This window comes from Marmota monax, unplaced genomic scaffold (genome assembly GCF_021218885.2).
Source record: "Marmota monax isolate L192 unplaced genomic scaffold, Marmota_monax_Labrador192_F-V1.1 WCK01_AAM20220418_F8-fsc00056, whole genome shotgun sequence".
In the NCBI taxonomy this organism is placed as follows: Eukaryota; Metazoa; Chordata; class Mammalia; order Rodentia; family Sciuridae; genus Marmota; species Marmota monax.
The window spans coordinates 7,329,230-7,353,574 of record NW_026695212.1 but is presented as its reverse complement, the minus strand read 5'-3'; the positions used below and the strand labels follow the sequence as shown (position 1 = coordinate 7,353,574).

General features: G+C 39.8%; 1 protein-coding gene across 4 annotated transcripts in view; it reads left to right on the top strand.

The window, feature by feature from the left end:
- The window catches only part of Ptprb (protein tyrosine phosphatase receptor type B), a 115,947-nt gene extending 92,076 nt beyond the window's left edge, over positions 1–23,871 (top strand). For 2 of the 4 annotated variants that reach the window (XM_046430753.2, XM_046430754.2), the window contains 12 exons: positions 3,469–3,568; positions 4,393–4,476; positions 4,570–4,587; positions 4,700–4,781; positions 5,365–5,455; positions 6,171–6,247; positions 8,061–8,195; positions 9,563–9,685; positions 9,871–10,034; positions 12,510–12,645; positions 18,848–18,968; positions 22,198–23,871. In XM_046430753.2, coding sequence (XP_046286709.1) covers positions 3,469–3,568; positions 4,393–4,476; positions 4,570–4,587; positions 4,700–4,781; positions 5,365–5,455; positions 6,171–6,247; positions 8,061–8,195; positions 9,563–9,685; positions 9,871–10,034; positions 12,510–12,645; positions 18,848–18,968; positions 22,198–22,220 — 1,154 coding nt within the window. In that variant the 3' untranslated portion in view covers positions 22,221–23,871. Of the gene's footprint in view, positions 1–3,468; positions 3,569–4,392; positions 4,477–4,569; positions 4,588–4,699; positions 4,782–5,364; positions 5,456–6,170; positions 6,248–8,060; positions 8,196–9,562; positions 9,686–9,870; positions 10,035–12,509; positions 12,646–18,847; positions 18,969–19,068; positions 22,175–22,197 lie in introns of those variants that run through there. The other 2 variants (XM_058574636.1, XM_058574637.1) reach the window with 2 other exon arrangements.
- Positions 23,872–24,345: the final 474 nt, after the last annotated feature.

Here is a 24,345-nt window from a genome sequence, read left to right as displayed (position 1 = left end):
TATGATTGGAAGTGTACATATGCACATACAGTCAACCCTCTGAATTCATTGTGTATTGCAAATATTTTGGGAAAAAGTTGTGTCTGTACTCAACATGTACAGAGATTTTCTTATCATTATTCCTTAAACAATATAGTATAGAAACTATTGACAAAGCATTTATATTTTTACATATTCTAGAAATCTGGAGATGACTCAGTGCATAGAGAGGAAGTGCACAGGTTATACACTACATCATTTTGTATAAAGGACTTGACCAACCATGAATTTTGATATCCCGACAGAAATGGCTCAGAATGCATCCCCCTCAAAAACTGAGGAACACCTATACATAGGAAAAAAGACTAGATAAAAAACAACAAAGTATTAATGACAAGTATCTCAAAGTAGTAGTGTTATAGGTGATTTTTCTTCATTTGCTTCTTACGTGTTATTTTTTCACTATTTAAAAATGTTAATTTAAAGAACTAGATGTTAAAAAATGATGTAGCTCAGTGATAGAATGCTACCCTAGCATGCATGAGGCCCTGGATTTAATTCCAAGCACCATGAAAAAAATAATAAAAATGTTAATTTAAAAGGCTCTACATAAATTTATGAAAGAAACATCTTTGGTGTGCCCATGGGAAAGTCTCAGTAATAAAAATGGCTTGTATTTGCTGGGTACCTCCTCTGTGGAGCTGCGGTGTTAAGCATTTCACATAGAATAACTTGTCCAATACTTACTACTACCTTTTGAATTCACTGCTTTTATCATCCCCATTTGAAAGGTGAGGACGTGAGGCTCCAAGAGCTCAGTAACTTGCCCAAGATGGCGCAGCTGTGCTTCCAGCCCTTCCTGCCTGAGCACACAGCCTCTGCACTGCACTGTCTCTGAATATTTCCATCATGCTGAGAATAGCATCTCTTTCATCACCTTGTTCCTTGACACCATTGTCTGTCCCAGCTTTCCCGTGGGTGGCCCGTGTGCTACAGTGCTGTCTCTTCTTGGTCTAGGGAAGTTCTTTAGAGCTGAAAGAGTCTCCCCTGCTGCATGACAAACGTAGCTCACCCCACAAACCTTCCTATCTATCTATGCCAAAGACAGGGATAATCTTCCACTTTTCAGACCAAAGAAGGATCAAAACCCAGCTAAGAGGATTTTGATGTATTCACTTATAATTTGATGTTAAGTCAGGACTCTGTAAACACAATTCTTTCCCATGTGAAATATTTTTAGACAACAGAAATTTTAGGTAATCCAGTAAAGGAATACACTATACATGCGTTCAAAACAGAATATTAAGCATGTTAAAAGAAAGATTATTGTATTGATTTGATGAGTATTGAAAAGCAACATGAGATAATAAATCCAAGGTCTTAAAGTGTAACTCCAAAAACAGGCTACTCTATAGACCTAAATGTGAGAGATAAACATTAACACATTTAAAAGAAAACATAGAAGTAAATTATGTGACCTTGAGTTAAAAAATTATTTCTCAGATATAACAATAATGCAACAAAAGAAAAAATAAATGTATTGGAATTAATCGCAAAGGCTTTCAATGCTTGAAAGAACATCATCAAGTGAGAAGACAACCCACAAAATGGAGAAAATATTTGTAAATAATATACCTGGTAAGGATTGAGAATTCAAAATACACAAAGAACTCTTAACCAACAACTCATTAATAAAGAGACAAATAGCACAACTTAAAAATGGCAAAGGAGCTGAGTAGAAATTTGCACAAAGATGTGCAAATGTCCAATAAGTATTTGAAAAGACACTTAACATCTTTAGTCATTAGGGAAATGCAAATCAAAGCAACAATAAGACACTTCATAATCACTAGAACATCAATAATCAAAAAGACAATAGTGAGAATATGGAGAATTGGAACCCTCAAATGTTGCTTGTGGGAATGATAAATGTATATGTAGGTGTGGGCTGAGGATATATCTCTGTTAGTATAGAGTTCACCTAGCATGTGGGAAACCCTGGACCCACAAAAAAACTAACAACAGCCAAAAAAAAAAAAAACTGATATATCCATATGATGAGAAAATTATTTATCCATTAAAAAGAATGAAATATTCCTGTATGCTATTTGGTTGAATCCTTAACACATTATGCTAAGTGAAAGAAGACAATCACAAAAGGCTACACATTTATGATTCCTGTTTATATTAAATGTCCAGAATAGGCAAATCCATAGACATTGAAAGTAGAGTACTGGTTGCCAGGGCCTGGGAAAGAGGAATGGGAGTGACTGCTAATAGACATGGGGTTTTCTTTGGGGGTTGATAAAAATTATGTTATAAAATTTATTGTGGTGATGTTTTCAAAACTCTTATATGACTACTAAAAGCTATTGAATAGTACAATTTAAATGAGTGAATTATTTAATGTATGAATTATATTTCAATAAAACTGTTAAAAATATAGGGTTAGGAATGTAGCTCAGTGGTAGAGCACTTGTCTAGCATTCACAGGGCCTTTTGTTCAAACGCCAGCATGGTGGGGGGAGTGGTGAGAGCAGGGGCAAGCTGGGTCAAGAGTATATACCTGTAGTCCTAGCTACTCAGAGGCTAAGGCAAGAAAATTGCTTGAACCCAGAAGTTCAAGGCCAGATTGGCAACATCAAGAGACCTGCCTTGAAAGAAAAACAAACAAACAAAAAAAACTACTTTTACTTGTTTACCTATTCATAAACTCCCAGTGGCAGGATCATACAAGATAATGAGACTGTGTTAAAATAACTCCAGAGCAATTCTCTGGATTTGTTAAAGCCCCAGATGCTCTGTAGCATGATTCCTGTAAATGAAATCGTATCTTTATCTGGATGACAAACATTTGACTTTTATCTCAGGTGCTCCAGGCTTCAGATACAAACAGAAAGTCCAAAATTCCTTAATAAACCGTGTATCATTAACTTCAAAAGTTAATGAACTTTTCCCTTAACTTGTCTGCCTGTGACAGGCAGGATAGTAGCCAACATTTCTTCTATTTCACCTTCTCAGGTGCATATTTGAATTGTATTTGTGATATCATTCCCTGGAAACAGCCTCCATAGCTCTCTTCTTTTTTTATTCTAATTTTTTATATATGACAGCAGAATGCATTTCAATTCATGTTACACACATAGAGCACAATTCTTCATGTCTCTGGTTGTATACAAAGCAGAGTCACACCATTTGTATCTTCATATATGTACCTAGGGTAATGATGTGCATCTCATTCCATCATCTTTCCTACCCCCATGCCCCCTCCCTTCCCCTCCATCCCCTTTGCCCAATCTAAAGTTCCTCCATTCCTCCCATGCTCCACCCCCACTCCCCCCACCCCGTCCCCATTATGGATTAGCATCCTCATATAAGAGAAAACATTTGGCATTTGGTTTTTTGGGATTGGGTTATGTAGCTCTTTTATTGGTTCCCCTACACTAATTTTCCCACCTGGCTGTGTTCTTTCCATCTGGATTACTGCAGAGCCCTTGTTTGGAGTCATTGAAGGTGTGAGTGCTGGCCTGTTTTTAATTGGCATGTTGGTGGCTCTCGTGGCCTTCTTCATCTGCAGACGGAAAACAAGGTAAGTCAAAGATCCCTTTGGTGACCGGGCCCACAGTTTCAGAGATGCAACTGAAAATGCGCTTGAGCTTGAACAGTAAGAAGGAGAAATAATTTCCCCAGGTTAAATCTCCATTGTTTTCTCAGTAAAAACAAAAGCCAAAACGTAAAATAATAACTCCCTTTTTCATCCTCCTCTACCGCCATGTACCATTGATGAATTTGACCCTTAGAAGTATTTAAATATGAAATAACTCATTTTGCAAAGAAAGAATAATTTTTTTTTGTTGGTTCATATCCTCATGAAGACAGAGATGTTTGCCAATTGCATGCCCAAGCTCTTTTCTGAAATATCCTGAAAAATCTGGTTGACAACACCATTTCATGGCTCATATCTGCCATCCTAATTTAAGAAGAAGCCAAAAAGAAGAAAATAGCATGTGGCCCCAATGCCACGTCCTCTTCTTCTGGTGATATTTTTTTTAATATGGCACAATGTGCTCTCTTGCAGTTATGTCTGGCATTTAAGGTTTACTGGTTTGGGAATTTTTTAGTTTTTAAGAAAAGATTTATTGAGAGTGTAGGAAGTGATTATGACCCGTAGCCAAAAACCAGGAGGCAGAGATCTTCAGTTATTATAGAGATCCGTTTCTAAGTGAGAAAGATCCACTTTTTAATGTTCTTCCTCCCCTGTTCCTCCCTCAAAGAGATGTTGGCTGAATGCAAAGATACATGAATACTGAAAAATCTACATTTGCTCAAACATGCACAGCCTTACCATAAATGGAAAAAAAATTGTTTAAATCAAGAATGATCAGACTAAAAATCTTTTGCCTTACATTTCAGCCATGGTCGAGAAAGGCCCTCTGCCCGCCTGAGCATTCGTAGGGATCGACCATTATCTGTCCACTTGAATCTGGGCCAGAAAGGGTAAGTGCCATATTTTCTTTTATTTAATTTATTGAAAGATGGCTTTGTGTGAGATTTGCTAACAAGGCCTTTCTTCTTTTGGCTTCTTCACAGTAACCGGAAAACTTCTTGGTAAGAGAGAACACATTAATTACTTTATTATTTGCTTTTAAAATACAATGCAGGCTGGTTATGGTGTTTCCCTTTTTCTTCAGTAATTCTCTTTTTCTTTTTGTTTCTACAGCCCCATAAAAATAAATCAGTTTGAAGGGCATTTCATGAAGCTTCAGGCTGACTCCAACTACCTTCTATCCAAGGAATATGAGGTACTACTCAGGTGCAACGAAGCCTTAACACCCCTGCTTCTTAGCAGAATATCCTTTCTGACCTTTACTGTGGAATCAGAAGCTGGGAGTTACAATGATACTTAGGGTCCCAGCTGAGTGTTTTTGTAATTGAAACCATTCCCTGCACAATAAACCACCTAATCTCAGAGCTCCAGAATAGCACAGCAAACCAAGTGCTACCAGGATCAGATGGTAAGAAAGAATTAACAAATGTCAAATGCAAAACCTAAAACCATCCGTTATCCAGTCTGGCCATTTGCTTGCCTGGAAAACAATGTGGTTTGGCAAAAAATGCCCAGGCTTTGGATTTAATTTCCAGTTTTGCCACTTGCGTGACCCAAAGTACATTAGTTATCCTGTCTAAGCCTCATCTGTAAGATGGTGATAAGAACATTCCCATTTGGAGCTGTTGAAGGGATCAGAGCTAGTGCATGGAGAATACTAGGCATTCTACAAGCAGTAATAAGCATACTAGTGTATGTGTTTTCATATTATTATCAATCTCAAAGTCTGTTATTCTTTTTCACATTTTCCACTTTCAAACTTATTTCTGACCCAATAGGACTTAAAAGACGTGGGTCGAAACCAGTCATGTGACATCGCACTCTTGCCGGAAAATAGAGGGAAAAATCGATACAACAATATATTGCCCTGTAAGTTTTGTGTTGAAATTTGTGACACTGTCTGCCTCTAGCAGATTTTCTGCTCTTTTCCAAGAATAAAACGAGGCTAAAGAAATATGGCAGAACTGGAAATGGAGGATCTCAGGCTCCGGATGACTCTAATAAGGAATGACTTGCATGTTACTGCACTTTTCTCCAGAAGGATAACTACCAGCTTAAATTCTGGTTCTGAGGATACTCTACTGCTGCTGTGATTTCTCTGTGTGGACCTGCTGTTTCTCCTTCGTGGCTGAGAGCAGCAGTGGGGTTAACAGCAGGGCTCTGACATCAAGTTGATCTAGGTTTTCTTAGCAAAATCTCTAGTTCACAGTTTTAAAAAAAATATATCCTTACTGCACTAGCTAAAGGAGCAGGAGGTAATCTTTCTGGATTGTATTTACTCCATCAGTGAAAGGGAACTGGCCACTCCAGTTTAGCAAGTGTCATTAACATTGCAAAGGAAGGTACAGTTGGGGCTACATATTGTCTCCTGTGCCTGATTGTTTATGTGCCACCTGTGCAACATGGGGCAGGTTAGTTATCATATCTGAGCCTCACCTGTAAAATGGAGATAAAAACACCTCCTTATGACTGTTGTGGAGATCAGAGATAAGAGACATCAGATACCATACACTGCAAAAAAAAAAAAAAAAAAAAATGCCACCCCAGCATGTAGCAACAAATCTCTCAACAAACTTTCTTCCAGATGATGCCTCAAGAGTGAAGCTGTCCAATGTAGATGATGACCCGTGCTCTGACTACATCAATGCCAGCTATGTCCCAGTAAGTAGCCCTAACCACGAGATGAAGCTTTAACAGGTAGCTATACTGGAAATACCTCTCCTCTTGTGTGTTCCCACTGCCCTCAGGTCTGGAAACATTTTTTAATTTGTAGAAGACCATGTCTGATTGCCATAAAATGTAGGCAATTCAATCCAATCACTGCTGAGCCTCATTTTTCACAATGGCCATAGTAATATGCAATGACCATCAACCCAGGATACATTTCCAATGGTTGTTTTCTCTGCCACCCTTTGACAAGATCCATGGAAGATGGACCTCCAGTGCTAAGGCTGCCTCACTAGGGAAGTCAGTCTTGTTATTTGAATTTCTGAAAACCACAGACATACCTCAAAGGTTGTGTCAAACTTTTGGACTTTGATCCTGCCAACTTTCTTCAGCACATTGCAGCAGAAGAAATTCTAAGCGTCAAATTTGAATCCCACTTGTATCCCTTGCTGGTTCACCAGGTCTCCATTTCCTTTTCTGAAAACTTAGGGTAATTATATTTCCTTCAAACAATCATTCATTCACTCAATAAGCATCAATTAGTTAAGTACTAACTGTAGGTCAAACACTGAGCCGTGTACAAGGATGAGATCCTGATCCTAAAGGAACTACCAGGACAGGAAAATACAAGGCAGTGCCAGGAGAAACTGGTAGAGCTGTGCTTTTCCACCATCACCATATATCAGCACTGTCCAGGGATCTTGTTAACAGGCAGAATGAGTCAGCAGGACTGAGGTGGCGCCTGGGATTCTGCCTTTCTGACAAGGTCCTGTGTGATCCCATTGCTGGTGGCCAGAGGACCACTCTTTGAATAGTGAGAGGGTAGAGGGTGCCACAGATCATCAAAGAGGAGAATATCACCCAGCTGAGAAAAAGAGAAAGGAAGCTCAGTGGAGCAGACCAACCTGCTAAGGTTACTTAGGGATAGTCAGATGAGAGGCAGTGTTTGGTGGGTGGGGTTCCCAGTGGCAGAGGTGACAGAACATGGAGACCCTGTGGATAGATGAGGAGAGAAAGCAACTTCAACCAAGATTCACAGGTAATTCTGCATTGCTGGGAATGCAGGATGAGTGGGAAGAAAGATCCTAGCTCATAGAATTATGGTTAGTATTAAATAGTGTCTATGGAAGACTTGACCCACAGCACAGTTTGGTGGAACTGCAACAAACAGTGGTTAAGCTTCTCTTGCATAGCTGGGAGCAGTGATGTGAACCTGTCACCTCAGCAACTCAGGAGGCTGAGGCAGAAGGATGGCAAGTTTGAGGCCAGGCTGAGCAACTTAGAGAGACCATGTCTCAAAAAAAAAAAAAAAAAAAGAAGAAGAAGAAGAAGAGAAGAGAAAAGAAAAAGGGCTTGGGATCTAGCTTACTGGAAGAGTGCCCTGGGTTCAGTCACCAGAGAGACAGACAGACAGACAGACAGAAATCTTCCCCTTCGTGACATCAAATTATTGTATTATCAATTATCCCAAATAACAAAAAGTCAGTTCCTCAAACAGTTTACACACACACACACACAATCACATAATTGAGGTGAAGGGTTTTCGAGATCACTGCCTGAGTCCTCCATTTGCCTTTTAGAATAGACCCAGCCTGATTAAGGGAAGTTTAGCTTTTAACAATAGTTCAATGTTCTGGCCTTTGTCCTTCCTGCTTTCAAGCCTTGACACTTGTGTAAGTATCTTTCTCTCGAGTCAGGGTCCTGGCAGAGACCTCCAGATCATCTGATCTGCAGAGCTGACTCTTTGTTTACAGTTCTGAAGAAGCCCATTGTTTCCAGCTTTTCCATATTGTAAATTCATCCACAGGGCAACAACTTCAGAAGAGAATACATCGCTACTCAGGGACCGCTTCCTGGCACCAAGGATGACTTCTGGAAAATGGTGTGGGAACAGAACGTTCACAACATTGTCATGGTGACCCAGTGTGTTGAGAAGGGCCGGGTGAGTGAACAGCCGCCCTGATTTCCCACCTTTGCTTTTCACCATCCAGATGGAATTCACACCTGCCCCCATCCCTACCCCAATCCAAAGCTGTACCCCATGAAACAAAATACAGATGCTTGAGAATGTTGTTAGTTAATTAAGCCACTCAGTTGTGAAAGGCTCTAACGGGAAATCCAGGTGATTCCAGTTCTTGTTCTGGGTTTGAAGTTTCTGTCAAAGCTTTCTCCCCGTGAGGACTGGGATTGTCAGAAGTGGCCATGACACTGTCAGAAAGAGTGCCTAGCCTCATCTGCTCCATCCTTCGGAGCACAGCTAGGGAAGAGAGACTGCAAGAGTCAAGGGGCCTGTCCCTGCTCTCAAGAAAGAAGTAGGCTGTGTCAGCAGAGGCAAAGCAAAAAGTATCTGGACAAATCATGCAAACCTCTTATACAGCACTTAGATTCCTCTACTTTATATGGTTAATTTTAGGATCAAAAGAGAAATCACATATGAAGTACTTAATAAATACACATTGGATTTCCAAATGTCTCTTAGGTCATTCATGCTGCAGTGAGACATGTATGTCCTCAGCAAAACTAGCTTAGTTTAATATAGAGACACATATTAACTATATGGTTAATGGGACAACTAAAATATGTATGTAACCATATAAATATGTTTGTATGTAAAACCTAGAAATTTATTCTATCTTCACACCTGGGATGCCTTATCATAATTACTAAAATAAAAGCCATGTACACAGTACTCAATATACATATCTACATACACAAATACATAGTCCTAACAAATACACATAACTTATAAAACATCCATTTACAAATAAATGTATAAATACTCCCAGACAAAATGCAAAAATAAATATAAATAGTGTCCACAGTCCCCTCTCTCCTTTCTTTGCATATGAAAAGACAAGCTTAGCTAACAATTCTGACTTCTCAAAGATCTCTTGGCATATGGCCCAAGCTAGAAAACTGATAAAAATATGAACAAAACAGAGCCAGGAAGACAATGCCTTCCCCTGCTTGACTGGATCATTCTTCAAAAAGAACAGTAAATAAATTGTAAGTCCTGGTTTATCTGCTAGTGGGACTGGAATGCTGAAGAAATCGATAATAAGAAAAAAAACCTCGAGCCACAAAACACTGTGCTGGAGAGGTAAAGGAATCCAGGTGGGGTGGGGAGCTCCTTGTGCAATGTCTCCCTGTCCCTTGGAGCAGTCGCCCATCTTCAGTACTGACCTTGAGCAGGTTAATTGCTCCAATTGTTTTAGATCCTAACTCAGAAAGGCATTTAGAGGAGGGAAAGTCCAGTTTCTCACGGGAGTTGTTTCCCAACTCACTTTTTTCCTGTCTGTCTTCTTCTAGGTAAAGTGTGATCATTACTGGCCAGCAGATCAGGACTCCCTCTACTACGGGGACCTCATCCTGCAGATGCTCTCAGAGTCCGTGCTGCCTGAGTGGACCATCAGGGAGTTTAAGATATGCAGTGTATGTTAGTTTGCTTCACTTCATTCAATCACTCCACTTGGAAAGATGGAGATCTGTGAATCTTACTTTTGTGGGTTCCTCTTTAGCTATAGTTTCAGCCCATAGATGTTCTCACATGGCACAGTTGTCAAATTTGAGTCTGCAGTGGACCATTCCTCTTATTATCCTGCTCTCTGCTCTTATAGGAGGAGCAGCTTGATGCAAACAGACTCATCCGTCACTTTCACTATACAGTGTGGCCAGACCACGGAGTCCCAGAGACCACCCAGTCCCTGATCCAGTTTGTGAGAACTGTCAGGGACTACATCAATAGGACTCCAGGTGCTGGGCCCACCGTGGTGCACTGCAGGTATGTGGCAACCTAGGAGACAGTCAAATGGCATCCCTAAAAGGACTGGGGCCCAGAGTCTGAAAAAGGGCACAAACATGGGGAATGTGGTGGGTGGAAGGTTTGTCTGAGCCAGCCAACCTATCCAGCCCCGGGAGGATTTCTTACGTCCTTCTTCCTCCTGCTCCCCAACCTCATTCCTCTTCACTGACTTCTCCTTTTCCATTTTCTTCACCTCCCACCTCTCTCCCCCTCACTTTCTATCCTTCTCTCTCCTTCTCTTTCCCTCTTGTTCCTTTCCCTACTGTATGAAATGCAAAACCCTTAAGTGATTTCCATGCCCTTCCCAAGGTCCATCTCACCTTCAGAGTTCTCAAGAACTCCCTTCCCACTCCAGCCAGAAGGCAACTGTACACACTTATCCTTGCCTCCTACCATCCTCAATCCTTGGAGTGGCTTCCTTTCTCTCCTCCACCTGTACTAACCTCACCGATCCTTCAACAGCCCTGATCTGGGCTCCATCCCTTTCTGGTAGCATGTCTTTATTGATGCTGCTGTAACAAACCACCACAGACGTGAGTAACTTATAAACAATAGAAATTTACTTATTGCAGCTCAGGAGGCTGGGAAGTCCAAGATCAAGGTGCTGACAGATTCAGTATTTTTGGAGGGTCCAGTCTGATTCCAAGACAGTACCTCCCTGTTGTGTCTTCCAGGAAGGAAGACAGGATTTGTCCTCACAGGAAGGAACAGAAAGGCAAAAAGACCTAGCTATTGTCCTGCAGCCCTTTTATAAGAGACTAATCTCATCAATAAGGGTGGAGCCCTCAGGGCCTAAGCACCAGCTTAGGAGACACAAACCTTCCAGCCCCAGCATAGCACTTGCTATCTGCAGACCCAGTTTTGCTCTTAAATTTCTGTTCTATCTTCATTTCTCTTTGCTTCATATAGTCTGTCCATAAAATCAACTTAACAAGCGCGCTCTCTCGCACGCTCTCTCTCTCTCTTTCTTTCTCTCTCTCTCTCTCTCCCCGTCTCTCTCTGGGGAGCCTGGTGTTTAGCTAATTAATGTTTGCAACAACACTTTGATAGCCCTAACTGAATGGCACTAATAAATAAAGAGCCGGGGAATTGCTACAGTAAGAGAAATGTCAAGTGCACTAATTTTCTCCCAATCAGCACAACACCCCAGGAGCCATGAGTTTATATATTATTGGAATGCCAACACTTTTAATGGGAATGTGAGGCACTCAAGGACTTCCTGCTTTCCAAAGAATGACAGGCATTTCATCCAGAATCACTGGAGAATTGTTCTTGTTTATCTGATTGTCAACCTACATAATAACCAAAGGGAAATTCTCCAAAGAATAATAATCTTTATCTGGGAACAGCGCAACATTGCCATGGGAAATGTAGCATAGTAAACAATGGGTGTGTTCAAAGAGGTTGAGGCAAGGGAAAGTTTTAAAGCAAGAGAGAGAGATTTATATATGCTACTTGGACACAAAGTTCATTGGTCTTGGAGACCTGAGCAAGCGTTGGTATCAGCATTTGGTGGAAGTGCTGGTGTCCTGTCCAGAGCTTCATATCTGAATTGCTGCGGGCTTAAAGAATATGAAAAACCTTGTTACAAAATCGGTGCATACCTGAAAGGTAGGCAGAGCATCAGGTGCATGTCAACAAAAAGGAAATTCTTGTAGGGACTTAGAAAGTTCTAATGGGCAGGCAGGAATTCTCCCCCTCATAACTTCCCAACTCTAATTTTGTCTGAGTTGATGAGAATAATTTCATCTTGTCATCAGCAACTTGCACAGAATCGAAAATTCCCAGATTAAACAACCACTTTGGGGAGCAATTTGGCAATCCCTGGCAAAGCTGCAAGTGTTGATACCCTATAACCAACCCAGCAGTTATTCTTCTAGCATCGGCCCTTGATTAGTCGCCACCTGTGTGCACAAAGATGTCCATTGCAACGGACTTTTTGATAGAGAAAAACTAAAAATGATCTCTAAACTAAAATTGTCTACCTATAAGGAATGGATCATCAATGGCTTATGAATTCTTATAGAATGATTAAATGAAATTAGATCTACGTATAACAACATGGACAAAACTCAAAACACAATATTGAGTAGAAAAGTTGACAAAGGATACATAAAATGTGTTAGCATTTTAGTAAAATTTTTGAAACATATAAAAGATATTATTTATGGATCTACATATATGTAGGAAAAGTATAAAAACTAACATGGACATGATACACAGCAAATGCAGAATGGTACTTACCCTTGATGGGGTAAGGAAAATGGAGGAGGAGGAAGGGAAAAAAGAGATGGAATACTGAGACTCTAGGTAATGTTTCTCTGAAAAAAAGAAATATTCCTATATTCTCCCATGTCTTGGAAGAGAAAAGAAAGGTTGGGCCAGAGTCTCTGGGTTCAATCTTGAAAAGCCAATTTAATAAAAAGGCTGAATCTTCCTGCACATCTCTTCTAGTGCTGGTGTGGGTAGGACTGGAACCTTTATTGCGTTGGACCGAATCCTTCAGCAGTTAGACTCCAAAGACTCCGTGGACATTTATGGAGCCGTGCATGACCTAAGACTTCACAGGGTTCACATGGTCCAGACTGAGGTAAGAATTACAGGCTGAAGGATACAGTGCACCCTTCTCCTGCCCCCTAAAACGTCCAGGGCTTTCCTCTGACAAAGGGAAATAACTATGACACATGAGGAAGAGAAAGAGAACTGAACATAGACATTTTCCAAGACTTGTTATTTTGTAACAGATCTCAGTGACCTTGAGGATAACGTATGCCCTTATTTTTACTGAGATGGTTGCTCTGCTCAGAAAAGAATTAATTTCAGTGGGTAGGAAGAAAGATGATTATTTTAAAAAACAGTGCATTATACATAGGGGAAAAGGCTAGGCCAACCCATCTTGGAACTCATGTTCAGATAGGCTGGTATGAGCACAAGAACTTCATTAGTGAAGAGGAATAAGATTCCAGTCTCTTCTCTACCCACCCACCTGACCAGCTCTACCTGCACCTGCATCTCTAGAGACACCAAGGGACTCTATGTACCTTGCTAAATGCTTCTATTTGTAAGCATTTTGACATTTGCAGATTACTTTTGAATATGTTATCCCATTAAATTTTCATAATACCAAGTAAAAAAGATATTACATTCCATTTCCAGCCTAGAAAATTGAGGTCCAGATGCTTATGAGCTTTGCACAAAGCCCATAGATATGAGGCTACCACTCTGGCTTGGACCCTGTTCTAGAAAATCCTGGGCCCTTGAGTATCAAGCCACAGCCTCAGGGTTAGCAGTTTGCCCCCCAACCCCCACCCCATATACCAAGCATGTCTTTCTCCGACATGAGCAACTTCCCAGGCTCAAGTTCTCTTACTCTTGGGTTTCCCAAGTTTTTCCTCAAGTATCTCTGCAAAAATTCTCTTTGTAAAAAAGAAAAAAAAAAAAACATATCCATGGATAAAAAGTTCTGTCTACATGCTACTATCTCTCCTCTTAAGTCATAGTAAACATGGAAACCACACAGGCAGCAGCGCTTAAAAAAACGGGGGGATCCTGCAGCAGAGAGTCCCTGTGGGCTTCATTAGCCCACTATTCCCCAAACCACTGTGTCCCCTGAATTCTTTTCTAACACAGCACATTTTAATGTCCAGCAGAACTCTCATTATGTCGTTATTCAGCAAAATACTGACGTCATTGCCTTCTGCAGGCTGCACCCATTTCCCTGATCTCTGACTGTCTAAGCTGGAGAATAATCTATCCACTGTATCTTGAATATTATGATATTGTTCAAAATTACACAGAACTGGGCTGGGGTGTAGATCATCAATAGAATACTTGCTTGGTATGCACAAGGCACTGGATTGGATCTCTGGCACTGAAAAAAATAATGTCCACAAAACTAGAGAAATAGTATAAGGAGGTTTCATGTGCCCAAATCCCAAACTTCTACAATTATCAGAATTCTGTGTTATTTTCTCATCTATATCCTACATACACTGTTCCCCTACTCTGTCCCCTTTAAAATAGTTTAAAGCAAATCCTGCTTATCATATATGACCACCACTGCATTTATTATACCTAATGATTTGGACTATAATTCTAAATTTCATCTCATCAACACTTAAATGTCCATAATTATCTTTTAGAAAAATTATTTCTTGTAAAAAAAATAATACTAGCTGATTTTCATTAAAATCCAAATAAAGTCCACACATTTTATTTGGTTGTAGTTTCTTTAAAATCGTTCTTTAATCTATGATAATCCTCCCTCCTATGTCTTTTCCATGACATTTAGCCATCAGGAAACCAGCTCATTTGTTCCGTAGATTTCCCACATTCTGGATGTGGCTAGTTGCTTCATGGGTATTGTGTTTGTTCCTTGTGATTTTTCACCAGCTGGTTGTTAAATCACCTGCTTTGAGGATGATGTGAGCACTTGCTGTTGCCCCAGGTGACCGGGTAGATCATCTTGCCTGTGTCTCGCTGTGGCACAGTCTAAACTAACAGTGGGTTCCTGGGCCATGGGCTGAGCCATTCATCATCAGGGTCCCCTTAACCTTTTGCTTAATGGCTTTAGCAGCCACTTATGATCACTGTCTAATTCATTAAGAGTTGAAAAATTATATCTTCCTGTGTCAGAATTGTTATCATTCAGTGTTTTTCTCAAGACTACGTGATCCAAGAAGGTAGGAACTTGTTTTCCTTCTCTATATCATCTTTTTTTTTAAATCTATTCAATGAGTGAGCAAATATACCACAATTGGTTTGCTAAAAAGTCAGCCTCAGTATTTCATTATTAGTTTATTGTTGCTTCCACAAACTCTGACCATAATTAACTTGTAATCTGGGGGCAAAGAAGCTATCATGTTTTACATTTTAAGTAATCTGAGAGCGCTGTGTGAGTGTGTGTGTGTGTGTTTTCAGGCTTCCTAGTTACTGTCTTCTTGGGCCACATTCAGGAAATCTATCACAAATGCCACTGGCTGATTTTCAGAGCAGAGGTAGCTGCAATGTGCCAAAGTTCCTCCTCCTACTCCTCAGAAACAATGCCTTCCTTTCCTGGTTCTCTCCTCCTCTCACCTCTCTGATGATTCTGTGGCTTTGCTTCTTAACTGGTCTTCTCACTATTTGGGTTCCTCATAGTTCGGTTCTCAAAGCATGGCTCTGTTTCTCTCAATCTTCATTCTTTGTGATGTCGTTCATTTTGAGGCTTCAAGAACCACACATGTGCTCCTTTCTCCCAAATCTAATGCTCCTTCCCTGGCACTCACTTAAGGACCTGCCTATCAGACAGTTCCACCTGGAGGCCTTATAGCCACCTCAAACTCAAAATGCTAATACCAAACTCATTATCTTTCCTTGAAAATGACAACAGAAACAACAGAGCAGCATTCCTGCTCTTGTACCTTCCAAATGCCATTAATAGTGTTGCCACCCATGTGTCTGCCCAAGCCAGGGAGCAGACTTCTTTTCCTCCAGTTCCCACATCCAGGCGGTCAGGAAGCCCTGTCAGTTCCACCCAAGATCTTTCTCTTTGTTCTAGTCCCTCCCCTACTGCTACCCCTTGCTCAAACCATTGTTAACTCTGGGTGGACCTATTGTGGTAGTCTGTTACCTCCAAATGGGGCTCCTACGTCCAGCTTCTCCCTTAACAGCTCTTCATTACCACTGCCACTATCAAAGTTCCCTGGGGACCTTGTCAACTCCTGTGTAAAAATCCTGAGAAGTTCCCATTGCTTGTAAATTGAACTTAAAATTATTATCCTTATGCACAAACTTCTTTATAACACGGCCCTGGCTTACTTCTCCAGCTTCATGTCTACCCATCTATTCTACATGATGTTAATGTAACAGACATCAATACCAAGTTCTGTTAAAATTAAGGAAGTTTTTCCTCCCTGGGCCAGAATGAACTTTCTTTCTTTCAATGACGATGAAATAAACATTGCAGTAAGATAGGAATTTTCTTTCTCCCTTTTTGCCTGGTCAAACAAAATCCCAACAATATTCAATAATTTCTGTTTTGCTTGAAGCCTCTGCAAAAGTGGAACATTTTCTATAGTCTCTGAATCCCCGGTCCCCAAACTGGGCTGACTTACTTGGAAATGGAAATGGGTGCAGAAGGATTTAATCCACAGTGAGCTCCAGGGAGGTCAACGGTTCCACAAAGGAGAAAGGACATTCTGAGCCCTTGTGTTATTTTTCTGGGTCCATGGTGACAGTTAACCTTGACATTCTTATATACTGGAAATTTGGGATGTAAAGGAATGCAGATTGTCACAATTATTGATGAATATATCGGACAGGATTTCTAAACAAATAGGTATTAGACAGGGGAGTTGTAAATGTGTTCCTCCTTTCAGCCTGCCTTGGGGCAAATTTGCAGCCTGACTCTGAGAGAGATACTCAGATAGAGCAATAACTTGTTAAAGAACATTCATATCAGCTTCTCATGAGAAAGAAACACAGGGCTGTTACAGGATTAAAGCTCCTAGATTCCATTTGGGGACTGTCCTGGAGGTTGCATGACCCATGTAATCTACAGCTCACCCATACCAGAATTTTGTTTCCAGAATATATATGCACTTTCATATTATTTCATCACTTGGAATGCCCTATTTGGTTCAAATTCTTACTAATGTCACCTTTTCTCTCTAGCTTGATACTTTCCTCCCCCAAAAGGAAACTCAAGGGCTTCCTCTTCTATATGAAACTTTTCACACAATTCTGTTTTATGTTTATCATCTTCTAGGTTATTTGTTCACATGGCTGCCCTTCTGCTAAACTATGCACTCAGGGACCATGAAAGGTCAGACATATAATACTATAAATACTATCCAATACTACAAATACTGGTAAAATTGAATGGAACTGAATGTGTTAACGCCAACCCAAGACTTTGCCAATTAACGTGACATAATTTTTCATGATTTGAGGTTCATCTATTAGAATTTTTTTACTTTTCATTAAGAATAAAATGAGAAGCACATTAAAAATCTGACGGTTTCCGTAGTAATCATTTCCAAAGGGACACTCTATTGGGAAAAGAATTTATATTTAAGACAAGGCAAATAAATGGATATTAACTAGTTTCAAAGCCCACAGTGGACCATTGCTGAAGAATTTATTAATAGGCCATGGCATAGATATAATAGAGTTCATTCACAGTTTAGCTCTAAGGTCCCAAAATAATTTACTCTCCCAGTAGAATTAAAAATAGGAATTATGTTTTGCGTAAGAGGACACAATGAGATGTCAGTCTATAATTTTAAAACAGCAAAAAGTCTGTCTTGTTCCAACAACAATTCTCAGAATAGTTCTCTTCCTAAATTTTCAAGGTCAATGTGGCATAAAACACTCATAAAAATGAGTAGGATCTGTGAGTTGAAAGGCAAAGAATAGTTATTAATATTTGTGCAGGCCTCAGTTATGATTGATTTGGTTTTCCAATATGTCACAAGGTATTAATTATTCCAGACCTAAATTATAAAGTCCCATGAGGAGATGCCCAGACTGGCTTCTAATAAGGGACAAAGCCTACCAATCCATAACAACAAGTACTGGTCCGTTTTGAAAAATTGTTAGTGAGAGGAGATTTTGTTTTTAGCCCTATTTTGTATCTCAAATCTTTTAATTACTATTGACTACACTTATTGCTTTAAACATGCGATCCAGAAATATTTTTCAGTATCCATGTAACAGACATCAATACCAGGTCTTTTTTTTGGGGGGGGGGGTGGTACTGGGGCTTATACCCTTTAATGGAAGAAAAAAACAAAACAAAGATGTTATCTGTGGGGAGACTTTGGGCTCCTTGTTTTCTAGATGGAGAAACAGAGGCTGAGAAGCCTCACAGTTCAGCCAGGATCTGATAGAGGCTAAACACCCAGTCTCCTCTGTGTGCTCCCCTCTTATCCTTCTCACTCCCTGGGCTCTGAGCAATTGTCACATCATTAAGGGGAGCCCTAGGCCAAGCACGAAGTCCACACAGACATCCTCTCCCTCATCAGAGAGCTTAGTTGTTAGTAAGGAAGGGGCTCCATGCACAAATTGGCTGCCTGTGGCTAAGACACTGGTGTCCGTGCAAGACTTTAAGGTGTCTTCAGGCTCCAAAGCACCGACTTTTCTATATTTGTTTATGTTTCTAAAGTAGTTAATTCCCACATAACTGACAGGCGGGTCCTTCTCACTATGTAACCCTCTGGGATTCTCTGCAGTCAGCCAGCATCTTTGAGATTCCTGCCTGAAAAACAAGCATGCTGTGAAATTATCTTATCATAAGAAAATCCATGTAGTGAAAACATGAAGTTGGAGGCCCATACCCCTGGGTCAAATCCTAGGGCCCCATTTCTGAGCTGCGTGACCTTAGAGAAGTTAATGAAATTCTCAGTCTCAGTTTATATTGATGATTATATACTTGACAAAGTTGTTGAAATCATGAAATGAGATGACTGTGAAGAGTACATTGCTTATGTTTGGCGTTCATTCATCTATGTAATTCTCATCTATTTAATTCTCAAATTATCAATTGCCTAGACCTCGTTCTAGGTATTCACAGTACATGCTGTATCAATCTGCATCATGTAAAAGAAATGAATAAACACCCCCTGCCCATTACCATTCTTCTCTTTTCAGTGGTTAAAAAAAAAAATTCACTCTTTTATGTACCCAGGTGATGATCAAAAGATTTGCTAACTATACAGAACCCTATCACTGTCAGTGTTTTGTGACAGCCCCTCCTCTTTTTTATGCTTGAGAATAGGCCCTCCTCTGATGTGTTTTCTGCTTTTCCATAGTGTCAATACATATATCTACATCAGTGTGTAAGAGATGTCCTCAGAGCAAGGAAGCTACGGAGTGAACAAGAAAACCCCCTGTTTCCAATCTACGAAAATGTGAATCCAGAGTATCACAGAGGTAGGATCTTGTTCATTAGCTTTTAAATTCATTTTTCACTATTTAGTCAATCTGGAAATTATTAATCACTTAAAGCTCTTCCATTTCTTATTTTACCCAGAAAGTCCCCGAAAAGAATGGCAACAGGGAGAAGAGGCACAGTTAGGAGGGTACTCCCACATTCGAGCAGCGATTCCAGGAAGAGTTTCTATCTCCCTAGCCCAGGATGCACTTTATTAAGGAATCAGCTTAACATTCCTTTTTCTAGCAATGAGCCTCACCCCTAAGAAGGATGCATTGAAATCACAATTGAGAGTTCAAGTTGTAAAATTGTTTGGAGAAGAATTTGGCAATCAAGTAATCAGAATCCTTAATATGTTCTTATTTTGTAACACAGTACTTTTCCTGCCACCCTAAATTCAAAAAAAGCGTTCTGCATAAATCTGTTCACAGTTAAAAGTTTGAGTGGAAAACACTGTTTAACAAAGGACTGCATTAGATAGCTTTGCATTAGCACAATGAAATACCTGAGGCAGCTAACTTTGTAAAGACAAAGGATTTAGTTAGCCCACATTGGAGAGCTTCAAGGATATGGCTCAGTTCTGGGAGGATCTCATGGTAAATGGTGGATGGCAGTCACAGGAGTGCATGACAAGAGCAAGCTGTCACATCTTAAGCTAGGAAGTGAGAGAGCTGGGTGGGGCCATCTTAGGCAACTGTAACAACCTTTTCAAAAGAAGGAGTCCCCTGAGAACTACCTCCCAAGGGCACACTCCCAAAGGTCTGAGGACCCCAAGCTAGGCCCCACATCCCAAAAGTTCTACCACAGTATTTCCTAACACTGCCACCGTGCAGACCACTCCTTCAATCACAGTGGACCCTTGGTGGTGCAAACCATATTGAAACCACAGCAAGGAATAAGTACCCATGGTGTATCACTTCATAGAATAGGACGTTGGCATTAAGAATGAAGGGCTTGACTAGCATGTGTGAGGCACTGGGTTCAACCCTCAGCACTGCATTAAAAAACAAAGCCCATCAACATCAAAAAGAAAAGAACAAAAAGAATGAAGGACTTAGGTTTGGACTGGTGGTGAATGCCTATAACCAGATTCTTGGGAGACTGAGGCAGGAGAATGGCAAGTCTGAGGTCAGCCTCAACAACTTAGTGAGACCTTGTCTCAAAACCAAAATAAAAAGGTCTGGGAATGTAGCTGGGGATATAAAGTGCCCCTGGATTCAATCCCCAGTATTGGAAAAAAAGAAAGTCTTGGGTCATAGCTTAGTGATAGAACACTTGCCTAATATGGGTGAGGCCCTTGGTTTGATCTCCAGCACCGCAAAAGAAAAAGAAAAGTCAAGAATTTTATAGATAGAGATAGAGATATATTTAGATGAAATCTCACTACATTGCCCACTGACCTCCAGCTCTTGGGCTCAAGCAATTCTCTTTCTTCAGCCTCCTAAGTAGCTATGACTATAGGTATATACCACCTCACCTAGCTTAAGAATGTTATTTTTGAATATATTACAGTAATATGGATATTCTTACAAATAAGTTGTCTTAGTCCATTTTGTGTTGCTATAGCAAAATATCTGAGACTGTGTATTTTAAAAAGAAAAGAGGATTGGGCCAGGGAGGTAGTTCAGTGAAGGAGTACATGCTTAGCATGCTCAAGTCTTCTCAGCATAGCACAAAAAAAAAAAGAGAGAGAGAGAGAGAAAGAAAGAAAGAAAAGAAATAAGGGAAAGGAAGAGAAATGATTTTTATTTCACTCCTAATTCTTGAGGCTACAAGTCCAAGATTGGGCAGATTCCATCTGTTCAGCCCCTGGTGGGGCTTCATGGGTGCATCACAGCAGGGCAATGTCATCACCTAGTGACAGGACATGTGATGGTGAAAGACATTATATGATGAGAAAGGGACCAAGAAGCTGGGGAGGAGCAAAGCTTAAAACAGCCTACTCTTGCAGGAACTCAGCCACTCCCGTGAGACCTAACCCACAGAGAGACCAGCATCAATTCCTTCACAGGACAGTGAGGACCTGGTCATTCCTTCTAGACCCCACTAGTCCTTCCACCTTTCAGAATTGTTACCCTGGGGACCCAGCTTTCAAGACTTGAACCTTTTTGATGACAAACCACATCGAAACTATAGCATAAGTTAAATAATAGATGCAGAATGTAATACAAAAACAAAGTGTGAAGGGCAAGACCAGGAGAAAATGCAGTAGTAAAATATATTTCTCTGAACAATAGAAAAATATGTGATTTTTCTCTTCTATTTTTATGTGTATTCTAGAATAAGCATGTAACACTTCCAAATAAAAAATTTAGCAGAAAAAAAATTACAAGTACTTCTTTGATCAAACAATGACTGATTGCTAAGAGAATGGTCTTCATGCCTTGTCCGACTCTAGGCCATCATTAATAATGACCTAAGTTATCACACAGACTGATTGCAAATGTGAGCATGCATTATATTGGTTAGATCTGTTTTTACCTACCAGCAACTTTCACTCCAGGAGGACTGAGAGCTACCTAAAATCAGATAATTTTCCTTTGACAAACATTATTTCAGACCTGTCTTATCTTCATTTCCAAATGACCTTAAGTTGGCAATGCCTCTTAATGTCTTAATGTTTCTTTTATTGAGTCCTCTGTACCTGCTATACCAACCAGTTTGCCTATGTGTTGAATAGTTAATCTGTAAAGCACAAATAGAGACCTACTATTTAGAGGAGTCTTTGTAAATCAGATACTCTTTTGTATTATGAATAATTACCCCCTAATTTATCTGTATAGTAAATTATGGAGAACGCTCTGGGGGATCTTAGAGGTTCCTTTGTCTTGCTTTGATCTTTTGGAGACTATTTTTTTTTTTTTAGAACAGTCTTGGGTATGTCTAAAAGAAACTAACTATGGGATAAGATCACCACCATCTTGAAAGCTAAGATTTAGATCCTAGTTGAGGAAAGACCTAGCATTAATGAGCTGGGTGGCCCTGAGTGAGTTACTCTGTCCCTCTGAGCCGGTAACTTTATCTGTAAAGCCAGAGGGCATGGACTAACATCACTCACCCCTTCCAAATCTGATAATCTATTTCTAAATGGAGTGACCTGGCCATCCTCATCCTAAACCATGTTGAGCTTTAGTCATTTCCACTAGTCTTCCGACTTGTCATTTTCACAAACAAAACGACAGTGACATCCACTGCTGCGGTCTCTAATCACCTTGTCCTCCCTTTCAGATGCAGTCTATTCAAGGCATTAAGAATGTACCCGAAGATCTCCTGGATAAAAATTTTTCACTGTGTGATTTTGTTTTAAAAAAATTTGCTTCTTGCCCTGCAGAGGTGCCAACTATTTCTGTCAATACTATGTATAATTTATTAATCTGGAGAATGTTAAAGAATTTATGTAATTTAAAGGTAACAGATATTATTGTACATAGTTGTATTTTGTAGTTTTTCCTGTAAATATGTATTTTTTTCATAATGTTTAATATTAAGCTTTATATAATACTATTTTTTCACCCAAAAGTGTTCATGGCTTGTTCTACATAAACCAATTCAACCTGTATGGCAGGATTACTGGTAAAATGGGCATGGAAGTGTTTGCAGAGAAAGATCCCTCTGGCTGTGTGTTTCTTACCTGCTGTAATATTCGCTGGACAGGATAAAGAGCAGGGACTAGAGAGAGCATATAGCATGGCTAGCTTTGCTGCACTGCTGTCCCATGAATCTTGAAGTCCACGTATGATTCAGATGTTATTAGGATAAATAAAAGTCAAAACAGGATTAGGATAGCGGGAATAATTCTGTGTAGAGTGCATGCTTAGTATGCATTGATCATAAACATGAAAAAAAGAAAAAATAAAGTACTAGAAGAGGAATTTTTCAGATTCATGCATCAGACTGCACAAAGCTGAGCTTTGTCATTTTGACTAAATGAGTTGCTCTCTGCTCTTGCTCCTGCCACAGATTCAAGCCCAAGTAGCCAGATCAGGGGCCTTGTGACTTTAGTACAAGCTCAGGCTGCAGGGTTGAGAGAATTCCTTGTGTTAAGAAGAATCTCAGCTGGATTCTGACTGGAAACAAAGCACACAAAACTCCATCCGTAGTAACTAGAGATTATTTTGCTGCATTCACAGTGTGGAACATGAACATGCTTACCTGCGCTGTAGTGTTGGCTTATGGACACACACTGGTCCTTGTCTTCTTTCCAGTGGTCTGCTTTCCTGGAGAGGTCATGTTTAGTTTTCCCATGAAAAGATTATGTTGGCAGATTATGCTCTTGGTCAAAGGATCTAATACCAACATTGTCATAAAACTTCTATCAACATCATATATAGCTAATTAAAAAGCAAACAGCAACAAAAACAAAATTGCAGTGGTTTTTAGTGCAAAATTTTCCAAAAGATTTTTATAGTAGGTCAATGAAGTGAAAATTTCAAGTCACCTAAAGTTGCATTTAATATAAAAGGCCATACATACTCTACCAAGTTAATCCTCAGTATGTGTGCCTTATTTTGATTATGACAAATTTCAGTGAGTCAGGAAGTGGGCATTGCCTTTATCAAGGTTCAGTTCTAAGAGCCTTTCTAGGAAAAATCATAAAAGCATTTATATGAAATTCTTATGGCTACCTGATAAAACAAACTGGAGATATTAGCCTTTAATTAGAGGTCATATTTGTGATCTTACCAATTCATTGGCAGAAAAAAATACTTTTTTTGTCAAAGTACCTTGCTACCTAACATAAATTTCCATTAATAGTATAACAAGTCTTATTGTGCCTAAAATATTTATATTTATATAACTCTGTACCCAACTTGGGAATTTTTCTGGGGTGATTTGAAATATCGAAATAGAGGGACACTTCACAAGGATGAATGTGCAGAGTAATAAAAGGATTCAAAGATTTCCAAGCTTCTTTGTGCCCTTGTAAAGTGACAGCATTAGGCTCTGATTCAGGATCAGGGAACTAAATGGCTACTCTAGGAAAGAAATGGAACAACATTTGTGTTAGGTGAGGTAGATGTGCACTGGGAGGGAAACAGAGGTCAGTAACTTAGGAGGTTTGATATCGAAGAAGAATCATTTTATCTACACTATAAAGAAAAGCAAGAGGAAAACAAAACATTTTCAAACTAAAATTATTCTGTGCAATGCACATTGATGCCTGAAGAGAGAAATTCATTTTTGACTTTTCACTCCTTCAGAAAACTTTTAGTAAGGGCCTGCAAACACTACCAGAATCTACATTTCTACCCACATTCATAGAACACATGGTAATAATAAAGTTAGGGCCATTGTCACCATTTTCATTTGAATTTAAAAGAGGACCTGGGCAAGGGACTGAGATTACTGAGCCAGTCTAGGGCAGTGGTCACCTTC